Source organism: Ovis aries, chromosome 18, assembly GCF_016772045.2.
Source record: "Ovis aries strain OAR_USU_Benz2616 breed Rambouillet chromosome 18, ARS-UI_Ramb_v3.0, whole genome shotgun sequence".
Classification (NCBI taxonomy): Eukaryota; Metazoa; Chordata; class Mammalia; order Artiodactyla; family Bovidae; genus Ovis; species Ovis aries.
In genome coordinates this window covers 34,507,708-34,524,278 of record NC_056071.1, presented here as the reverse complement: position 1 = coordinate 34,524,278, position 16,571 = coordinate 34,507,708, and the positions used below count along the sequence as shown (strand labels likewise).

The following is a 16,571-nucleotide window of genomic DNA, read 5'->3' as shown; positions in this document are numbered from 1 at the left end:
TTGAGAAAAAGAAAAAAGTTAGTCTTAGGTGGAATCATTTTGAAGAAGGGCAAATTCCAAAGCAAATACATAGTTTCATTAACATAGCTTAAGAAAAACATTTCCATAAGAAAAACACATTGGTTAGCTCAGGGTTTGAGGAAAGTTTAAATTCAGAAGGAACCAGGTGTAGTCATGGCAACACAGAATTTTAAGAGAGGCTTGCAGCCTATTTCCTCCTTTGGAGACCCCTGGCCTTCCTGCCTTCTTACCCTCTCAGCAGTAGGGCTATCAAGTTCTTCTTTTTGTTCTCAACTTTTTGACAGTAGCACTCTTCAGATTTGGTTACTATGCTACTACTTGTCCAGAGGTACGTTTTGCTCCTGAGTTTTAAGTGACTTTGATTAGCTATACATGCCACCACTGGTCATACTTTTTGAGTCTTTGAGCTTGATTTGATATCACATTTTTCTGAAAGCCGTGTCCCTACCTTCCAAGTGTGATTCATGAAATTCTGCAAGTGAATACCTATTAGTCCATAAGGAATAGCTAGAAAAATTCCAAGTGCCACTTTTCTTACTGCAGAAATTTAAGAGTACTAATTAGTGTCAAAAATGTTGACACTGATAGAGAATGGAGGAAAAATCAGGAAGGCTGTTATATATATATATTTATAAAAATGTAGTTACATTTTATGGAAGTTTTATATTCCTGTAATCCATGATGGAAGTTAAAGGGTACAAATATTGACCAAACTAGATTGCTGTAATTCTTTTCCTTCGTCTGGAACATTCTTCTGCTACCCCATTTTGTGTAAATTTCTATTTGTATTTTTATGTATGTGGAAGGTTGGTTATGTTTCTCAACCATAGAGAAGTTGCCGTCTGTAGAGGGTATCCCACGTGTTCCAGCAGTACACTCGCCCCTCATCACTCAAGGGCAAGGGGCCAACTGGTCCCAGGGTAGATTCTGATCTGCATTTGTGGACTTGGTTCCGCAAGCTGCTGGATTGAAGTTTTCTTGCTTCTTGTGTCTGTCCCCTGGTGGGTGAGGCTGGTCTAGAGCGTTGTGCAGGCTTCCTGATAGGAGGAACCAGTGTCTGCCCTTAGGTGGGTGGAGATGGGTCTTGACTCTCTGGTGGGCAGGGCTGTATCAAGGGGTGTGCCTCGATGTGACTGGGTTCAAGAAGTCTTTAGGCAGCCTGTCTGCTGATGGGTAGCGCTGTGTTTCCTTCCTGTTGGTTGGTTGGCCTGAGGCATCCCAGCACTGGAGCCTACAGGCTGTTAGATGTAATCAGGTCTTGGTGCCAAAATGGTGGCTTCTGGGAGAGCTCATGCCGATGAATACTCCCCAGTACGTACCTCTGCCACCAGTGTCCTTTTCCCCACAGTGATCCACAGCCACCCCCCACCTCCTCAGGAGACCCTCCTCAAGACCAACCACCAGGTAGGTCTGGCCCAGGCTCCAATGAAATTACTGCTTTTGCCCTGGTTTCCAGTGTGCATAACAGAAAAGCTGTGACAAACCTAGACAGCATATTAAAAAGCAGAGACATTACTTTGCCAGCAAAGATCCATATAATCAAAGCTATGATTTTTCCAGTAGTCAAGTATGGATGTGAGAGTTGGATCATAAAGAAGGCTGAGCACTGAAGAATTGATGCTTTTGAACTGTGGTGTTGAAGAAGACTCTTGAGACTGCAAAGAGATCAGACTAGTCATTCTTAGAGGAAATCTGTCCTGAATATTCCCTGGAAGGACTGATGCTGAAGATGAAGTTCCAATACTTGGCTACCTGATGCGAAGAGCTGACTGATTGGAAAAAACCCTGATGCTGGGAAAGATTGAAGGCAGGAGAAGGTGGGGATGACAGTGGGTGAGATGGTTGAATGGCATCACCAACTCAATGAACATGAATTTGAGCAAGCTCCGGGAGTTGGTGAAGGACAGGGAGGCCTGGCATGCTGCAGTCCATGGGGTCACAAAGAGTCGGACAGGACTGAGCAACTGAGCAACAACCAGAATGCATGAGACCTTGTGTGTGCCCTCCCAAGAGTGGAGTCTATTTTCCCTAGTCCTGTGGAGCTCTTGCGCTTGAACCCCACTGGCCTTCAAACCCAAATGCTCTGCGAACAATGACTCCTGCTGCCAGAAACCCCGACTGGGAAGCCTGACATAGGGCTCAGAACCTCGGTCATGTGGGAGAGTTATTCCATATAATTATTCTCCAGCTTGTGGGTTGCTTCCTGGGAGATATTGGATTTAATTAGATTATCAGTGCGGCCCCCCCTCCTACCGTCTTGTTGAGTTTCTTCTTTATGTCTTTGAATGTAGAATATCTTTTTTGATATGTTGCAGGTTTTTTGTGTTGATGATTATTCAGCAGTTACTTGTAATTTGGGTGTGCTCTTGAGAGGAGTTGAACTCAGTCCTTCCACTCTGCCATCTTGTTCCGTCCCAGGATTGCTACATATCGAAAAGCAGCCTGTGTGAAAACTGAAAGTGTTGGTTGCTCAGTCATATCCAACTCTTTGTGACGCCATGGACTGTATAGCCTGCCAGGCTCCTCTGTCCATGGAACTCTCCTGGCAGGAATACTGGAGTGAGTAGCCATTCCCTTCTCCAGGGAATCTTCCCGACCCAGGAATGAAACCCACGTCTCCTACATTGCTTGCATATTCCTTACTGTCTGAGCCACCAGGGAGCCCACAGGTAGCCTAAACCTGTGCTAAGGATGAATGACTAGCTAGTCATCATCATAATCATCCTATTGGTAGGATCTTTTGCACGACCTCAGAAGTTAAAAACTGAAGATAAATTACAATTGTTATTTAGAATTTTTAGATACGTCTGCTTTCAAACTTCACAGTTCTTCAGAACTTCAGGTCTCCTAAACTCCTGATGTTACTTTGTGGGAGTGGCTAAATGGAAATGAGTATGCAATTTGCATGCATGGGACAGAGATTGAGTGAGTGAGAAGCTGGACATCTGCTCTGTCATTCATTCTCACATCTTCATTTCTTTGAAGAATATGAGTACTTTAAGATTTTTGTGAAAAGTATACTCTCATCCTTTGGCTTAACTGAGTATATTTTAATGTTAGAGCGTGCTCTGTAAACAGAAACTTGAGCTTCACTATATTGATTTGGGAATAAAGCATGTTATAATGGCCCCCTACAAATTTTACAGTTTAGAAATAGAGACATGATTGTGTAGAGAGTTAATCACCAGAAGAAGAGAAGCAATTTTTACTTTGCATCATGAGATATGTCAATTCCTATGATTTCCTTTTCTAAAGAAGCCCCTTCTTGAAATAGTATATTTTTCCCTTAGTAATTGTAGGGTAGGAGAAAGCTTTTTCAAATGTGCAAAAACTGTACAATGGTATAAAAGCTGCAATTACAAATTGAACTTACTTTTTATGGCAGTTTTCCTAAATGCTTTGGTTGATCTGAAAATTTGTTCTAAAAAATTTGCTAATAGCCACACAATTACTAACCACTTCTCCTATGGTTGTCTGTTCTCAGTAAGAAGGGTCAGTCTTTTCTTTCATTTTATGCCAGATTTGAAATAAACCTGTGAAGTGATATTAATAATATGACTCAGTGCATTTTAAAAAGATTTATCAAGCCTGCGTAGAAATTATTTTTCCATTATCAGGCTGAAATATATGTGACTTTCTTCAAAGAATGTGATTTGATAGCTGGCCTAACATTACATTTTCAGAAGGTATGTGTTGTAATGGAAAAAATACGATATTTGACAAAATCTTGCTTCTTTCTGCATTTGTTAGTTTTGTTTCCTTGGTCCAAGTGCTTTCACTTCTTTACCTGTAAGTTGAAGAAAATATGTGTCTTGGTAATTGTGAGTATTAAATGAGCTGTTATACAGCTGCATAATATATAATCATATTAATAAAATATTAAATGTCTTATAAATTATATAGTCTATATACTATTCTCCTCTTTTAAAAAAATTTAGAGTTTGTTCTAACCTGAAATTTGTAATGCCTATTATTGCTACTGCTTGATATTCTATACTACTTTACTTTTAATAGTTAAACTAAAGAAAAGCTAAGGGGCTAATGTTTATGCTTTTTTTAAAGCCACAAAGATATTCACATAATTAGATTACCATGACTAGATCAAGAATAAACAATTACTGTAAATTCCTTTATTCACTAAAAATGATACTCTTTTAAAGATATTTTAAAGATAAAATGCCCACTTGCAGTTTTAATTAGGCTCCGGGAGTTGGTGATGGACAGGGAAGCCTGGAATGCTCCAGTCCATGGGGTCACAGAGAGTCGGACATGACTGAGTGACTGAACTGAACTGCAATTTTAAACATTAAGAAAGCATTAAAGAAATATTATGCCTATTGATACTGACCCCTCAGATTCAGAAATAAAGCAGAAAAAAGCCAGAATAGATTTCACAGAGGTCAGCTATCCCCTGTGGTTGTCACTAGGAATCTTATCTGTTTCTAGTTGTTTCAGCAGCTTTGCTTAGCTCATCCAGACATTGAGGACTAAATACAACAAAGTACAAATAAAGAGAGGAGTGTGCTAGAATCAGATGAGGGGATAAGGGATAGTAAATAAAAGAATATGAAAATTAAAGGAACAAATACCAGTCACAGAGCACCACTTGCATAAGGATAAATAGACATACATAGCAAAAGAAATCTCAAGTTTGACATTTATTTCTGTTCAGAATTATATAGTTTTTCCCAATTATTACAGAAATGTTAAATGTATTTGAAAATGTATATCTAATTGGGAGATATTTCTAGAAATGGTAGAAGCTAAATATTATGTTGAAAGAAAGAAACCCTATCCATTCAGAATATTAGCTACCCAGATTTGGCAATTTTTCAGTGCTATAAGTAGCTGTTTTCATACTCCAAAAATTATGTACCATGTTTTGTTTTACACCTCAGTTTTTGCCTATTGCGATGTTAATTGGCACTTTTGTTGTTTCAGTTCTTTTTGAGGCCAACAACATTGTTTACAGGTTGTCATAGAATTATTAATACTCTACTAAATTTTAAGTATTAATTTTTCATTTTAAGATGTTTCACTGGAATTCATTCAAATTTCTTACTTTAGATTGGCACTAATATTTCCTGAAGAGTTATGTATTTGCATTCTTATCACAAAATACTGAGTAATATTTTCAGTAGGAGTATAAACTGATGCATTTTCTTACATCCAAATAAAATGTTTGCTAATTTTCATTATACCTGATGATTGGAAATATGTGGATCGTATTGTTATTCAGTTCAGTTCAGTTCAGTTACTCAGTTGTGTCCGACTCTTTGCGACCCCATGAATCGCAGCACGCCAGGCCTCCCTGTCCATCACCAACTCCCAGAGTTCACTCAGACTCACATCCATTGAGTCAGTGATGCCATCCAGCCATCTCATCCTCTGTCGTCCTCTTCTCCTCCTGCCCCCAATCCCTCCCAGCATCAGAGTCTTTTCCAATGAGTCAACTCTTCACATGAGGTGGCCAAAGTACTAGAGTTTCAGCTTTAGCATCATTCCTTCCAAAGAAATCCCAGGATTGATCTCCTTCAGAATGGACTGGTTGGATCTCCTTGCAGTCCAAGGGACTCTCAAGAGTCTTCTCCAACACCACAGTTGAAAAGCATCAATTCTTCGACGCTCAGCCTTCTTCACAGTCCAACTCTCCAATCCATACATGACCACAGGAAAAACCATGGCCTTGACTAGATGGACATTAGTCGGCAAAGTAATGTCTCTACTTTTGAATATGCTATCTAGGTTGGTCATAACTTTTCTTCCAAGGAGTAAGCATATTGTTATTATATGCCCATTATTCCAAACCAGAGTCATTTTTGTTGAAATAGGTCTCAGGTATCTAAAATGTTTTAGACTGTCTTTTATACAACAGAAAAAAGTGTTCCTTTTTTCTGCTGACTTTATTCTTTTAGGTAGATTACATTTTTGGTTTATCTACTTTCTATTCTGGAAAGGAAAAAAAACTATTAAATTATTCATTGTTTCTCCTATTACCTTTCTGAGAACTTTTTAAAAATCAACTATTCTTTTTATTGACATTGTAATTTATAACTTATTAGTAGTTTGTAAAATCATTTCCCAAAATATATCTAATTTTTACATATATTGACTCGTTTTATAAACCCAAAGACACTTATTGGCTTTTTAGACATTTTATAAAGCAAAAGGTCGATAGACAAAAAGATCTTAAAATCAATCATATGTTTTTAATACATAGCTAAGGAAATTAGACTCAGGGAGTTATTCATTTATTCAAAAAATAATTCTTTTTGAGTATCCACAGGGTGCCAGACATGCTTCCATACACTAAGGATACAGCCGTGAGCCTGACAAGCTCTCTTTTATACTTTATTTTTGTCTTTGTGTATCCTGGTATTCGTCCCAATTTTTTTTCTATAGTACTAATTTTATTTCATATTCTCTATATTATTTGTTTTCTGTATAGTGTCTGTCTGCATGAACTAGAGAAGAACTCTATGAAAGCAGGTTTATCTGTTTGGTCATTGCTTTACTGAGTATAGTACTTAACATTTAGTGGAGAATCAATAGATTTTTGCCAGATGAATGAATGAACTGAATTAAATGAAGACCATATGGTATCCTGAAAACCAAATGGAGTGTATTAAGAAGAGAGTGGTCAGTGGTGTCACATGCCGCTGATGGGCCAATTGAAGAGGCATGAAGATTAGATTTACCGGGTAAGGCTGTAATGAACGGTTTAAGTGGAGTGGCAGGACAAAAGCCATACTGGAGTAACTCAGAGTCAAGAGAAAAGGAATGGGTGGTGAAAAAGTGTAAATACATGTATTTAAGTCACTCAAGGATTTTTGAGAGATAAAGAAATTGAGCTGCATGTAACTAGAAGAAGGTTAGGGAGGGCTTTAAAATGTTTTATTATGAAATTTCAGATATACTTAGAAGAATGAACCTCCTTATAACCTACATATTTGTCATTAATATCAAGATTTTGGCATATGTATTTTGTATGAGTAACATTTTTTGCTGTTACAAAAAAACGGGGATGATCCAGAGAGATGATATAGGGTGGGAGGTGGGAGGGGGGTTCAGGATTGGGAACTCATGTACACCTGTGGCTGAGTCATGTCAATGTATGGCAAAACCAATACAGTATTGTAAAGCAAAATAAAGTAAAAATAAAAATTTTAAAAATTAAAAAAATATATTTTGAAGCAAATCTCAGTCATTTTAGCTACATATACTTCAGTATGCACCTGAAAAGAAAGAGAAAACACCCTGATGCCATAATCACACCTGTTAAAATTAACAGTAATTCTTTGATACTATTTAATATTGTTTTTATGAGAGTGCCACAATTTTTAAAGTTAAAGTTGTTTGAATTTAGATCCAGTCAAATTCTAATTCATACTTGATTATTGTGTCTTTTAAGATTCTTTATGTCTAGAGAACTTTCTTTCCTATATTGAAGAAACTAATTATTCTGAAGACTAGCTTACATTGTTGATTTGTGTATTTGCTTTCTTATGGTGTCATTTGTTTCTCTGTTTTCAGAATTATCTTTTAATATTTATTTGGCTGTGTCAGATCTTTGTTGGATTATGTGGAAATCTTTCATTGTGGCCCACGGATTCTCTAGTTGTGAGATGTGGGCTCAGTAGTTGCAGCACGCAAGTTTAGTTGCTCAGTAGCATGTAGAATCCTAGTTCCCTGAACAAGGATCAAACCCACATGCCCTGCAGTGCAAGATGGATTCTCAACCACTGGACCACCAGGGAAGTCCCTCAGTATTATTTGTAAACTGTTCTGTCTGGCTAAATGTTTGATTCGATTTAGGTTCAGCTATTTGGGGACACATCCTCTATAGTTGGTGCCCTCTGCTTCATATTGCATCATGTCAGTGCTTGATTTTCACACTGTTAGTTATGCTAATGTTGACCAGTGAAGTCAGTTGGTGATTCCAGATGTTTCCATTGAAAATTTCCCATTAACCTTTCATTTTATGGTTTTATGATCTTTGCCTGAATCAGCATTTCATTTGCTTTACAAAAGGCTAATTTTCTCTTTCTGTCATAAAGGAGGGATCTTTAAAAATGGAAGAAAGTATAACATGTTTTTCTGCTGATAGGCAAGGTCTGATGGAAAAAATGATACTAGGAGAAACAGTGGACTTGGGCATTAAGAGAGATCAGATCCACTGCACAGATGATAGATTGCCTTAGGTAGGAGCAGGAACAGTTTAAATGACTTGTCCAAGGTTATAGTAGCACACTCTATAGTAGTAGAGTATATTTTGTTAAATGTATATCACAATTTTGCTATGGCAACTCATAATTGTACCTAATTTTAGAAACATGTCTATTCAGTTTATGATATGGCATGTGAAGTAGAAACGAAAAGTCTTTCTGATTTCACTGCCTATGTTTGTCCCTTCTTGTAAGAGTTTATCTAATGTCTCCCTTAAAAGAAAAATTTTAAATTAATGGTGTCTTATACACCTGCATCTTTACATTATAATAAATATAAGGAAATACTTTTATATAATTTTTTTCAGATTTTGTTACTAGTCTGTTGCAAAGAGAAGTAAATGATACTGTTAAATAAAATAGTAAATAACTCATAGTTCACTTTAGACACTAATGGAGCATAAAAGCCTGTAAAATGACTGAAAAAACCAGCAACTTTTATTAGTTATAGGCTCATTTTTGTTATACAGTTTGGTCATATACCTGACAGTCTTCCTTCTTTGTGACTTTCTCCTAAAAAATTATAGTTTTGTGTTATCTAAGTGAAAAGGCCATTAGAGTTCACTGAAAGAATATGAGAGCATCTCTTCTGAGGATTATAGCAGTTCCCATTGGGGAAATTACAATTTCCTTTTCTCTTTCCATTTTTTTTGGTAGTAGTTCTAATGGTAGTGATATCATTTAATCTTGAAAGAATATTTATGGCAACTTTGTACCTATAAACTATTGCCAAATTGTCTCATGCATGCTATGTGAAATTCAGTTTTAGACAATCATATTTCTTTATGGCTCAGTGATTTCCATTTACTACTTGTTAGACTGTATAGTCTGAAGAGTATCGGGGTTACTGCGTTGTCTGACACAGTATATGTTCTATTAAATTAGAACTTTAAAAACAGCATGGATCATATAGTTCCTTTAGTTATTTAGTACCATGTTTTATTTTTTAAAAATCTCTGTTGAGGCTTAACTGATTTCCTTTTCTGTCTTGGCATCCCCAGAAGAGCACTCTTTAGTTGTCTCCAAAAGCAGGAATGTAATCCGATCTGTGTTTTGTATTGTCTGCTGACTTAGATGAGAACACTTCACAGGAGCTGCATTGATCAGTTCTCATCCTTTCTAGTCATTTATTGGACAATTAATACAACTTTGTAAAGACTCCCTAGAGTATCCCTAATAAACTACATCCTTTTACCCAAGAATAGATACAGAGATACATCAAGATACTCAAAGATGAGAAAAGCTGATTAGGAAAACCAGGAAATGTTAAGCCTTCAAACACACAATCTCAATGTGTTTCAGATTGTCTCCCTCCTCACAACTAAAAGATACTGATTTCTATTGAAATATATTATACAAATTAGGAAATGTAGCTTTTCATAAACTTGCATCTTTGTGGTTTAAAAGAGGACAATTTGATTCAGGTGTGGTGGTGGTGGTGTAGTCATTAAGTCATGTCTGACTCTTTTGACCCCAAGGACTATAGCCCACCAGGCTCCTCTGTCCATGGGATTATCCAGGCAGGAATATGGAGTGGGTTGCCATTCCCTTCTCTAGGAATCAAACGCAGGTCTCTTGCATTATAGGCAGATTCTTTACCAACTGAGTTGTGAGGCAAGCCCCAACTGAGGTGTATACTTAAATATTATTTTTTTATTCCTGCTCCTAATTCTTATGATCTAAGTCTTTTTTCCTAAACGTAAGAGTGATAATCTTTTACTGTTCTTAAAAAAATTTTTTAATGCTAGGGAAATGGTCTATATGGTAATCAATCCTTAAAGCAATATAAACTCCTTGCAATTTTTTAAATGTGTAATTTCATATTTTTTCCCTTCAAAATGTACTTTAAAATGTTTTACAGAATGGCTTAGAATTTTGAAACTGGTATGAAACAGATATGTGTTAAGTACTTGGAAGGTCATATTAGCTCAAAAACAAATATTTTCTAAATTTTAAAAGATTATTTTTACTTGTTGATAACTGTTTAGTAAAAGAATACTGATGTCTGAGAAGTAAGTTTATGTGTTTGCTCTGTTGAGCTGCTGAGCAGAAGATTACAGTTTAAGAACAGGCTGCTGCAGTGAGGCTCAAAATAGTCTGAAAAACTAATCACTTATTCTTATTGTCTTTAGGTATACCTGTAGAGTATAAAATAGTCTATAGGATCTGTGCCTTAGACCCAACCAATTTCATTTTAGTCTTGTCTCACATCACTCACATTTTATTCACTAGATATGAAGCAAATAAAACTAATGTTATCTTTTATCAATTATTCATCAATTTCAAATAAAAAATAGTTTAAAATTTTGTTTTTAATTATGATATGCTATCTTATTAAAATTGCATAATCAGTAAAAGCAGGAATGATTATTTGTCCAATAAATATCTGTTATTTATTGTACAATGCAAAACAGACTAATTAACTGTTCTCTGAGAGCTTGCATTCTAATAGAAACAAAAAAAATAAATAGAAACTGTCAGATAGTGTTATTGCTGTGATTAAAAAAACAAGGTACATGAATAAAAGGTGGTAAAAATTCAGAAACTTACCTACTTCGTAAGCTTTCCAAGACTCCTTCTCTCCACTAATTTTTGTGTTCAGTTCAGTTCAGTTTAGTCACTCAGTTGTGTCCAACTCTTTGCGACCCCATGAATCACAGCACACCAGGCCTCCCTGTCCATCACCATCTCCCGGAGTTCACTCAGACTCACGTCTATTGAGTCAGTGATTCCTTCCAGCCATCTCATCCTTTGTCGTCCCCTTCTTCTCCTGCCCCCAATCCCTCCCAGCATCAGAGTCTTTTCCAATGAGTCAACTCTTCACATGAGGTGGCCAAAGTACTGGAGTTTCAGCTTTAGCATCAGTCCTTCCGAAGAACTCCCAGGGCTGATCTCCATCAGAATGGACTGGTTGGATCTCCTTGCAGTCCAAGGGACTCTCAAGAGTCTTCTCCAACACCACAGTTCAAAAGCATCAATTCTTCGGCACTCAGCCTTCTTCACAGTCCAACTCTCACATCCATACATGACCACAGGAAAAACCATAGCCTTGACTAGACGGACCTTAGTCGGCAAAGTAATGTCTCTGCTTTTGAATATACTATCTAGGTTGGTCATAACTTTTCTTCCAAGGAGTAAATGTCTTTTAATGTCATGGCTGCAATCACCATCTGCAGTAATTTTGGAGCCCAAACAAATAAAGCCTGACACTGTTTCCACTGTTTCCCATCTATTTCCCAGATGCCATGATCTTCGTTTTCTGAAAGAGATGGAAATACTAGACCACCTAACCTGCCTCTTGAAAAATCTGTATGCAGGTCAGGAAGCAACGGTTAGAACTGGACATGGAACAACAGACTGGTTTCAAATAGGAAAAGGAGTACGTCAAGGCTGTATATTGTCACCCTGCTTGTTTAACTTATATGCAGAGTACATCATGAGAAACGCTGGACTGGAGGAAACACAAGCTGGAATCAAGACTGCTGGGAGAAATACCAATAACCTCAGATATGCAGATGACACCACCCTTATGGCAGAAAGTGAAGAGGAGCCAAAAGCCTCTTGATGAAAGTGAAAGAGGAGAGCGAAAAAGTTGGCTTAAAGCTCAACATTCAGAAAATGAAGATCATGGCATCCGGTCCCATCACTTCATGGGAAATAGATAGGGAAACAGTGGAAACAGTGTCAGACTTTATTTGTTTGGGCTCCAAAATCACTGCAAATGGTGACTGCAGCCATGAAATTAAAAGACGCTTTTTCCTGGGAAGAAAACTTATGACCAACCTAGATAATATTTTCAAAAGCAGAGACATTACTTTGCCGACTAATGTCCATCTAGTCAAGGCTATGGTTTTTCCTGTGGTCGTGTATGGATGTGAGAGTTGGACTGTGAAGAAGGCTGAGTGCCGAAGAATTGATGCTTTTGAGCTGTGGTGTTGGAGAAGACTCTTGAGAGTCCCTTGGACTGCAAGGAGATCCAACCAGTCCATTCTGAAGGAGATCAGCCCTGGGATTTCTTTGGAAGGAATGATGCTAAAGCTGAAGCTCCACTACTTTGGCCACCTCATGTGAAGAGTTGACTCATTGGAAAAGACTCTGATGCTGGGAGGGATTGGGGGCAGGGGTAGAAGGGAATGACCGAGGATGAGATGGCTGAATGACATCACGGACTTGATGGACGTGAGTCTGAGTGAACTCTGGGAGATGGTGATGGACAGGGAGGCCTGGCGTGCTGCGATTCATGGGGTCGCAAAGAGTAGGACATGACTGAGCGACTGAACTGAACTGAACTGAGCTTTAGGCCAACTTTTTCACTCTCCGCTTTCACTTTCATCAAGAGGCTTTTAGTTCCTCTTCACTTTCTGCCATAAGGGTGGTATCATCTGCATATCTGAGGTGATTGATATTTCTCCCGGCAATCTTGATTCCAGCTTGTTTCTTCCAGTCCAGCATTTCTCATGATGTACTCTGCATATAAGTTAAATACTGGTTTCTAACCCTACGTCCTTGTATAAATGCTCAGAAAGTATTCGTTATGTCAGTGAATGATGTATACAAAACTTCTCATGGTTTCTGGGTTTGCTGGCCCTTTTTGAGATTTAGAGTTCTACATTGTACATGATTTTGTTGGCATTAGTATATCATCCTTTTTTTATAGTTTTTATGAAAAGCGTACAAAGTAAGAGAGAAAGTTTTCTGAAACTTAAATCTTTTGTTCACAGGTACTACTGAGCGAGTGTGCTTGATCCAGGGAACAGTTGAAGCACTGAATGCAGTTCATGGATTCATTGCAGAAAAAATTCGAGAAATGCCCCAAAATGTGGCCAAGACAGAACCAGTCAGCATTCTACAACCCCAGACCACCGTTAACCCAGATCGCATCAAACAAGTGAGTGTTTAGTTGGGAAATCAAAGACAGATATCCACAATATAGTACGAATTCCTTATAAAAGAAGCCTTAAAGGTTTAGCATATACAGTTTTTCCCTAAGAATACTTAAAACATAACAGTTGTCACTTATTTACTTAAAGACTGTCAGAGCCTCTTCTTTAGATTGATCAGTTTATTTATTGATCAAATTACTCATTTATTAGTATTACACTGAGGAACAATTATGGCTCATTTCTTTTATAGTGCCCTTTTAAAAATTATAGATACAAATTTGATTAATTTATTAGAATTTAACCTATTTAAAATTCTATCACTTTTAAAATGAAGTATAAAAATTGAGACTACATTCTCAAAATTCCTGATACCCTAGTCTCAATGTTTTTAGTCTCTAGTATAGTTATGGATATAAACTCCTGTTTTGTCAATTTAATTGTCATGTTCAGTATTTTTTTCCAACAAATATGTATAAGTAAATTTTTGTACCTAGCAAACAGTTCTTTGTTACAAGTCAGCTATTATGTTCTGTATAACTTGTACAGTATTTATATATATGTCATAAAGAGCCAATGTTTATTTTTAATGTGTGGGATTTTCTGTAACAAAACTTTTACTTGATAAAAAACAATGTTAGTTTTTAAGATTGAATAATGACAGACACTATGTAGGGAAAAAAATGACATTCTTTAATGTAAAAATAAGGCAGATTCTTCCCCTTAAGCTCTTTTAAATCTTCAAAATTATTTGATACTTTATGTTAAATATGATTGTTTCTGCATTTGCCTTTTTATAGTTAGCTTTTTAATTTGTGATCATATTGATAGATTTTATGCCTTCAAAAGAACTGTATTATTCATTCATTCACAGAATATTTAATTTACAGAATATTTATATTCATTGTAATAAATTTGAAATGTAGCTCAAAAACTTATTAATTTCATGTTTCTGAGTTGAAAAAATATAATAGCCAGTGTTAGGAATTTATTATAATTTTGCCAATATATTGATAAATATAAGGATGTCTAATCAAATAGACGTCTAATCAAATAGATGTCTAATACAAATAGAGAAATTAATCATTATATATTTTCAAATTATAGGCCAAGTTTCAGTTTTCCTTTAATACTATTTAAAAAATCCTTCCATGTTTAGATCATGAGTAGGTAGCTTTTACACCGTATAAGATCATTCATTTTATGCTCTTTGCCAGTATCAAAATGTTTCAATTTGTAACCTTTCATAACTTATCAAGGAAGTGTCTTTTAATGTACACATGGCAGAAGGTAAATATTTTAAACTTTGACACATAAGTAGATATTTTTTATTCTTCACAAACATTTATAGTTTTGAAATTTTTATCTATGCTAGGTAAATGCAAAGAATAATTTAAAATGTGATGCATTGAAAGCAGTACCATGACTTAATCTAAATTTATCTAAATTCTAGAAGTATGAGTTTAAAGACCTCTGGATTAAGATCACCTGGGGCTAAGAATTTACAGAATTGGCACTAAAGTATAGGGTCTATTGATTTTCAACTTAATCCAGCCTATTAATTCTCACATTTCTTTTGTAGTTTCTGTAAGTTTAAACACTTAAGGAAGGCAGTGAATATATTGATTTTTTTTTAAAGGTAAAACATGAAATATACTTTGAGTACTGTATGACTGGCAGTTATTCAGCACAATGATATGAATGAATTTTTATTTTTTATAATAATACCATCAAATAATGGTCTATGAGTCATTGTTACAACTAACTTTCTCTATGGCAAATGAAATTTATAGGTTGTCATCTGTCCAGTGTCAGTACAGATTTATGAAAGCCAGAATTTTAAAATATTTGGTTCATTTCTATTTTTACTTGCCTTGTTCAGATAATGTTATTTAAATTCAAAATAAGTGGTTAAAAAATAATGGTGATTAATTTAAGTTTGCATATTTACATTTATTTCTAAGCCTTATAAGATATTCATGAAATTGACATTATTATTGATTAATATTTCATGTAATCAATAGTGATGTGAAAGTATTATTTTAAAAGATTCATTAAAAGAGTACTCTAAATTTAGTAGAGTAATATATTTAATACTTAAATGGTTTCTTAAAACTGTAAAATTTGAAAAATTTACTCAAAAAATCTAGATGAGAGATTGAGCATATTTCCACGATATTGTAGATCAACAGTTATTTATGCTCTAAATTTGAGATTCTCTCACTTTCTAGGTAGGTATCCTATTTTACAATGTGAAACTTTTTGTTGGATCATTGTCTAAATAACTAATCAAAAGAAGTGGAAATGACTTAGCAACTGAACCACAACAAATAAATTTAAATTACCATGATTTCATTTCTAGAGAAATTATGCTGGTAATCCAGTATAAAATAATTATATCTAAAAGAAATTATTTTATAATGGAATAGATAAAAGTATATTTTATATAATTCTATATTTTTTAGCTTTTAATACATAGAATAATAATAATATTTCTTTTAAAGTGATAGTCATTACCCTAACTAACATTTACATTCCCTTTGGACTTCAACCCTGAAGTTAATTTTTAATGTAACTTCTTTAAACATTTTTAAAACACTTTCTTCTAGTTAAGTTTATGTAAAGAATACAATTAGAATTTTAAAAATTGCTGGAGCCAGAAAATGTAGTTCCTCATAGAAATGAACTAATATTGGATATGAAATTATATTTTCCTAATGTTTGTTACAACATATTTATTGTTTTTTATGGTTGATAATGTAAGATTTTGTTTACTAAAGAAGTATAATTTATATGTAACTTGGACTTAAAATAGGAAGTCAGTTCTAAACAAATAAATCTTGCTTTAAAAGTTATAATTTTGTCATGCATATAGTAGAAAAGCTTTTGTATACATATATATGTATAATATATATATTTTAGAAAACTTATGAATTTTTGCCTAACTAAAAAATTTATGGCATTTTGATTCTACTTGTTTGACTTCATATGAATAGAATGCTGGATTTCTAATTTAAAAAAAAATAGATATGTAACAACAAAGGTTTACTGTATAGCACAGGCAACTATAGTCAATATCATATAATAACCTATAATGGAAAATAATTTCAAGAATAATATATGTGTTTTTTGTTATAAAAAATAAGAAATCTACTTTTGAAATTAAAAAAGTTATAGTTTTATACAATATATTATTATGACTTTTATAAAATATTCTGAATTATATGATATAGATACAGTTGGTTACTAAATAAATTGCATGAACCAGAATATTCTTTCCAAATGAAACTTTATTAACTGAGTGAATTCTCAGCCAAATGTAAGTTTTTAGGAAAGTAATACATAATGATCTCACAAGTCTTTCATACAGAAGAAACTTGAAATCTAGCATTATAGCCTTATATCCAACTTTAGATATTAGATGTGAACTATTTAGTTCTTCATT

General features: G+C 35.0%; 1 protein-coding gene across 7 annotated transcripts in view; it reads left to right on the top strand.

Moving 5' to 3' along the window:
* NOVA1 (NOVA alternative splicing regulator 1) overlaps positions 1-16,571 on the top strand; it is a 173,603-nt gene that overhangs the window by 122,553 nt on the left and 34,479 nt on the right. For all 7 annotated transcript variants that reach the window (XM_027957221.3, XM_027957220.3, XM_042235284.2 and 4 more), the window contains one exon: positions 12,968-13,134. In XM_027957221.3, coding sequence (XP_027813022.1) covers positions 12,968-13,134 — 167 coding nt within the window. The remainder of the gene's footprint in view (positions 1-12,967; positions 13,135-16,571) is intronic.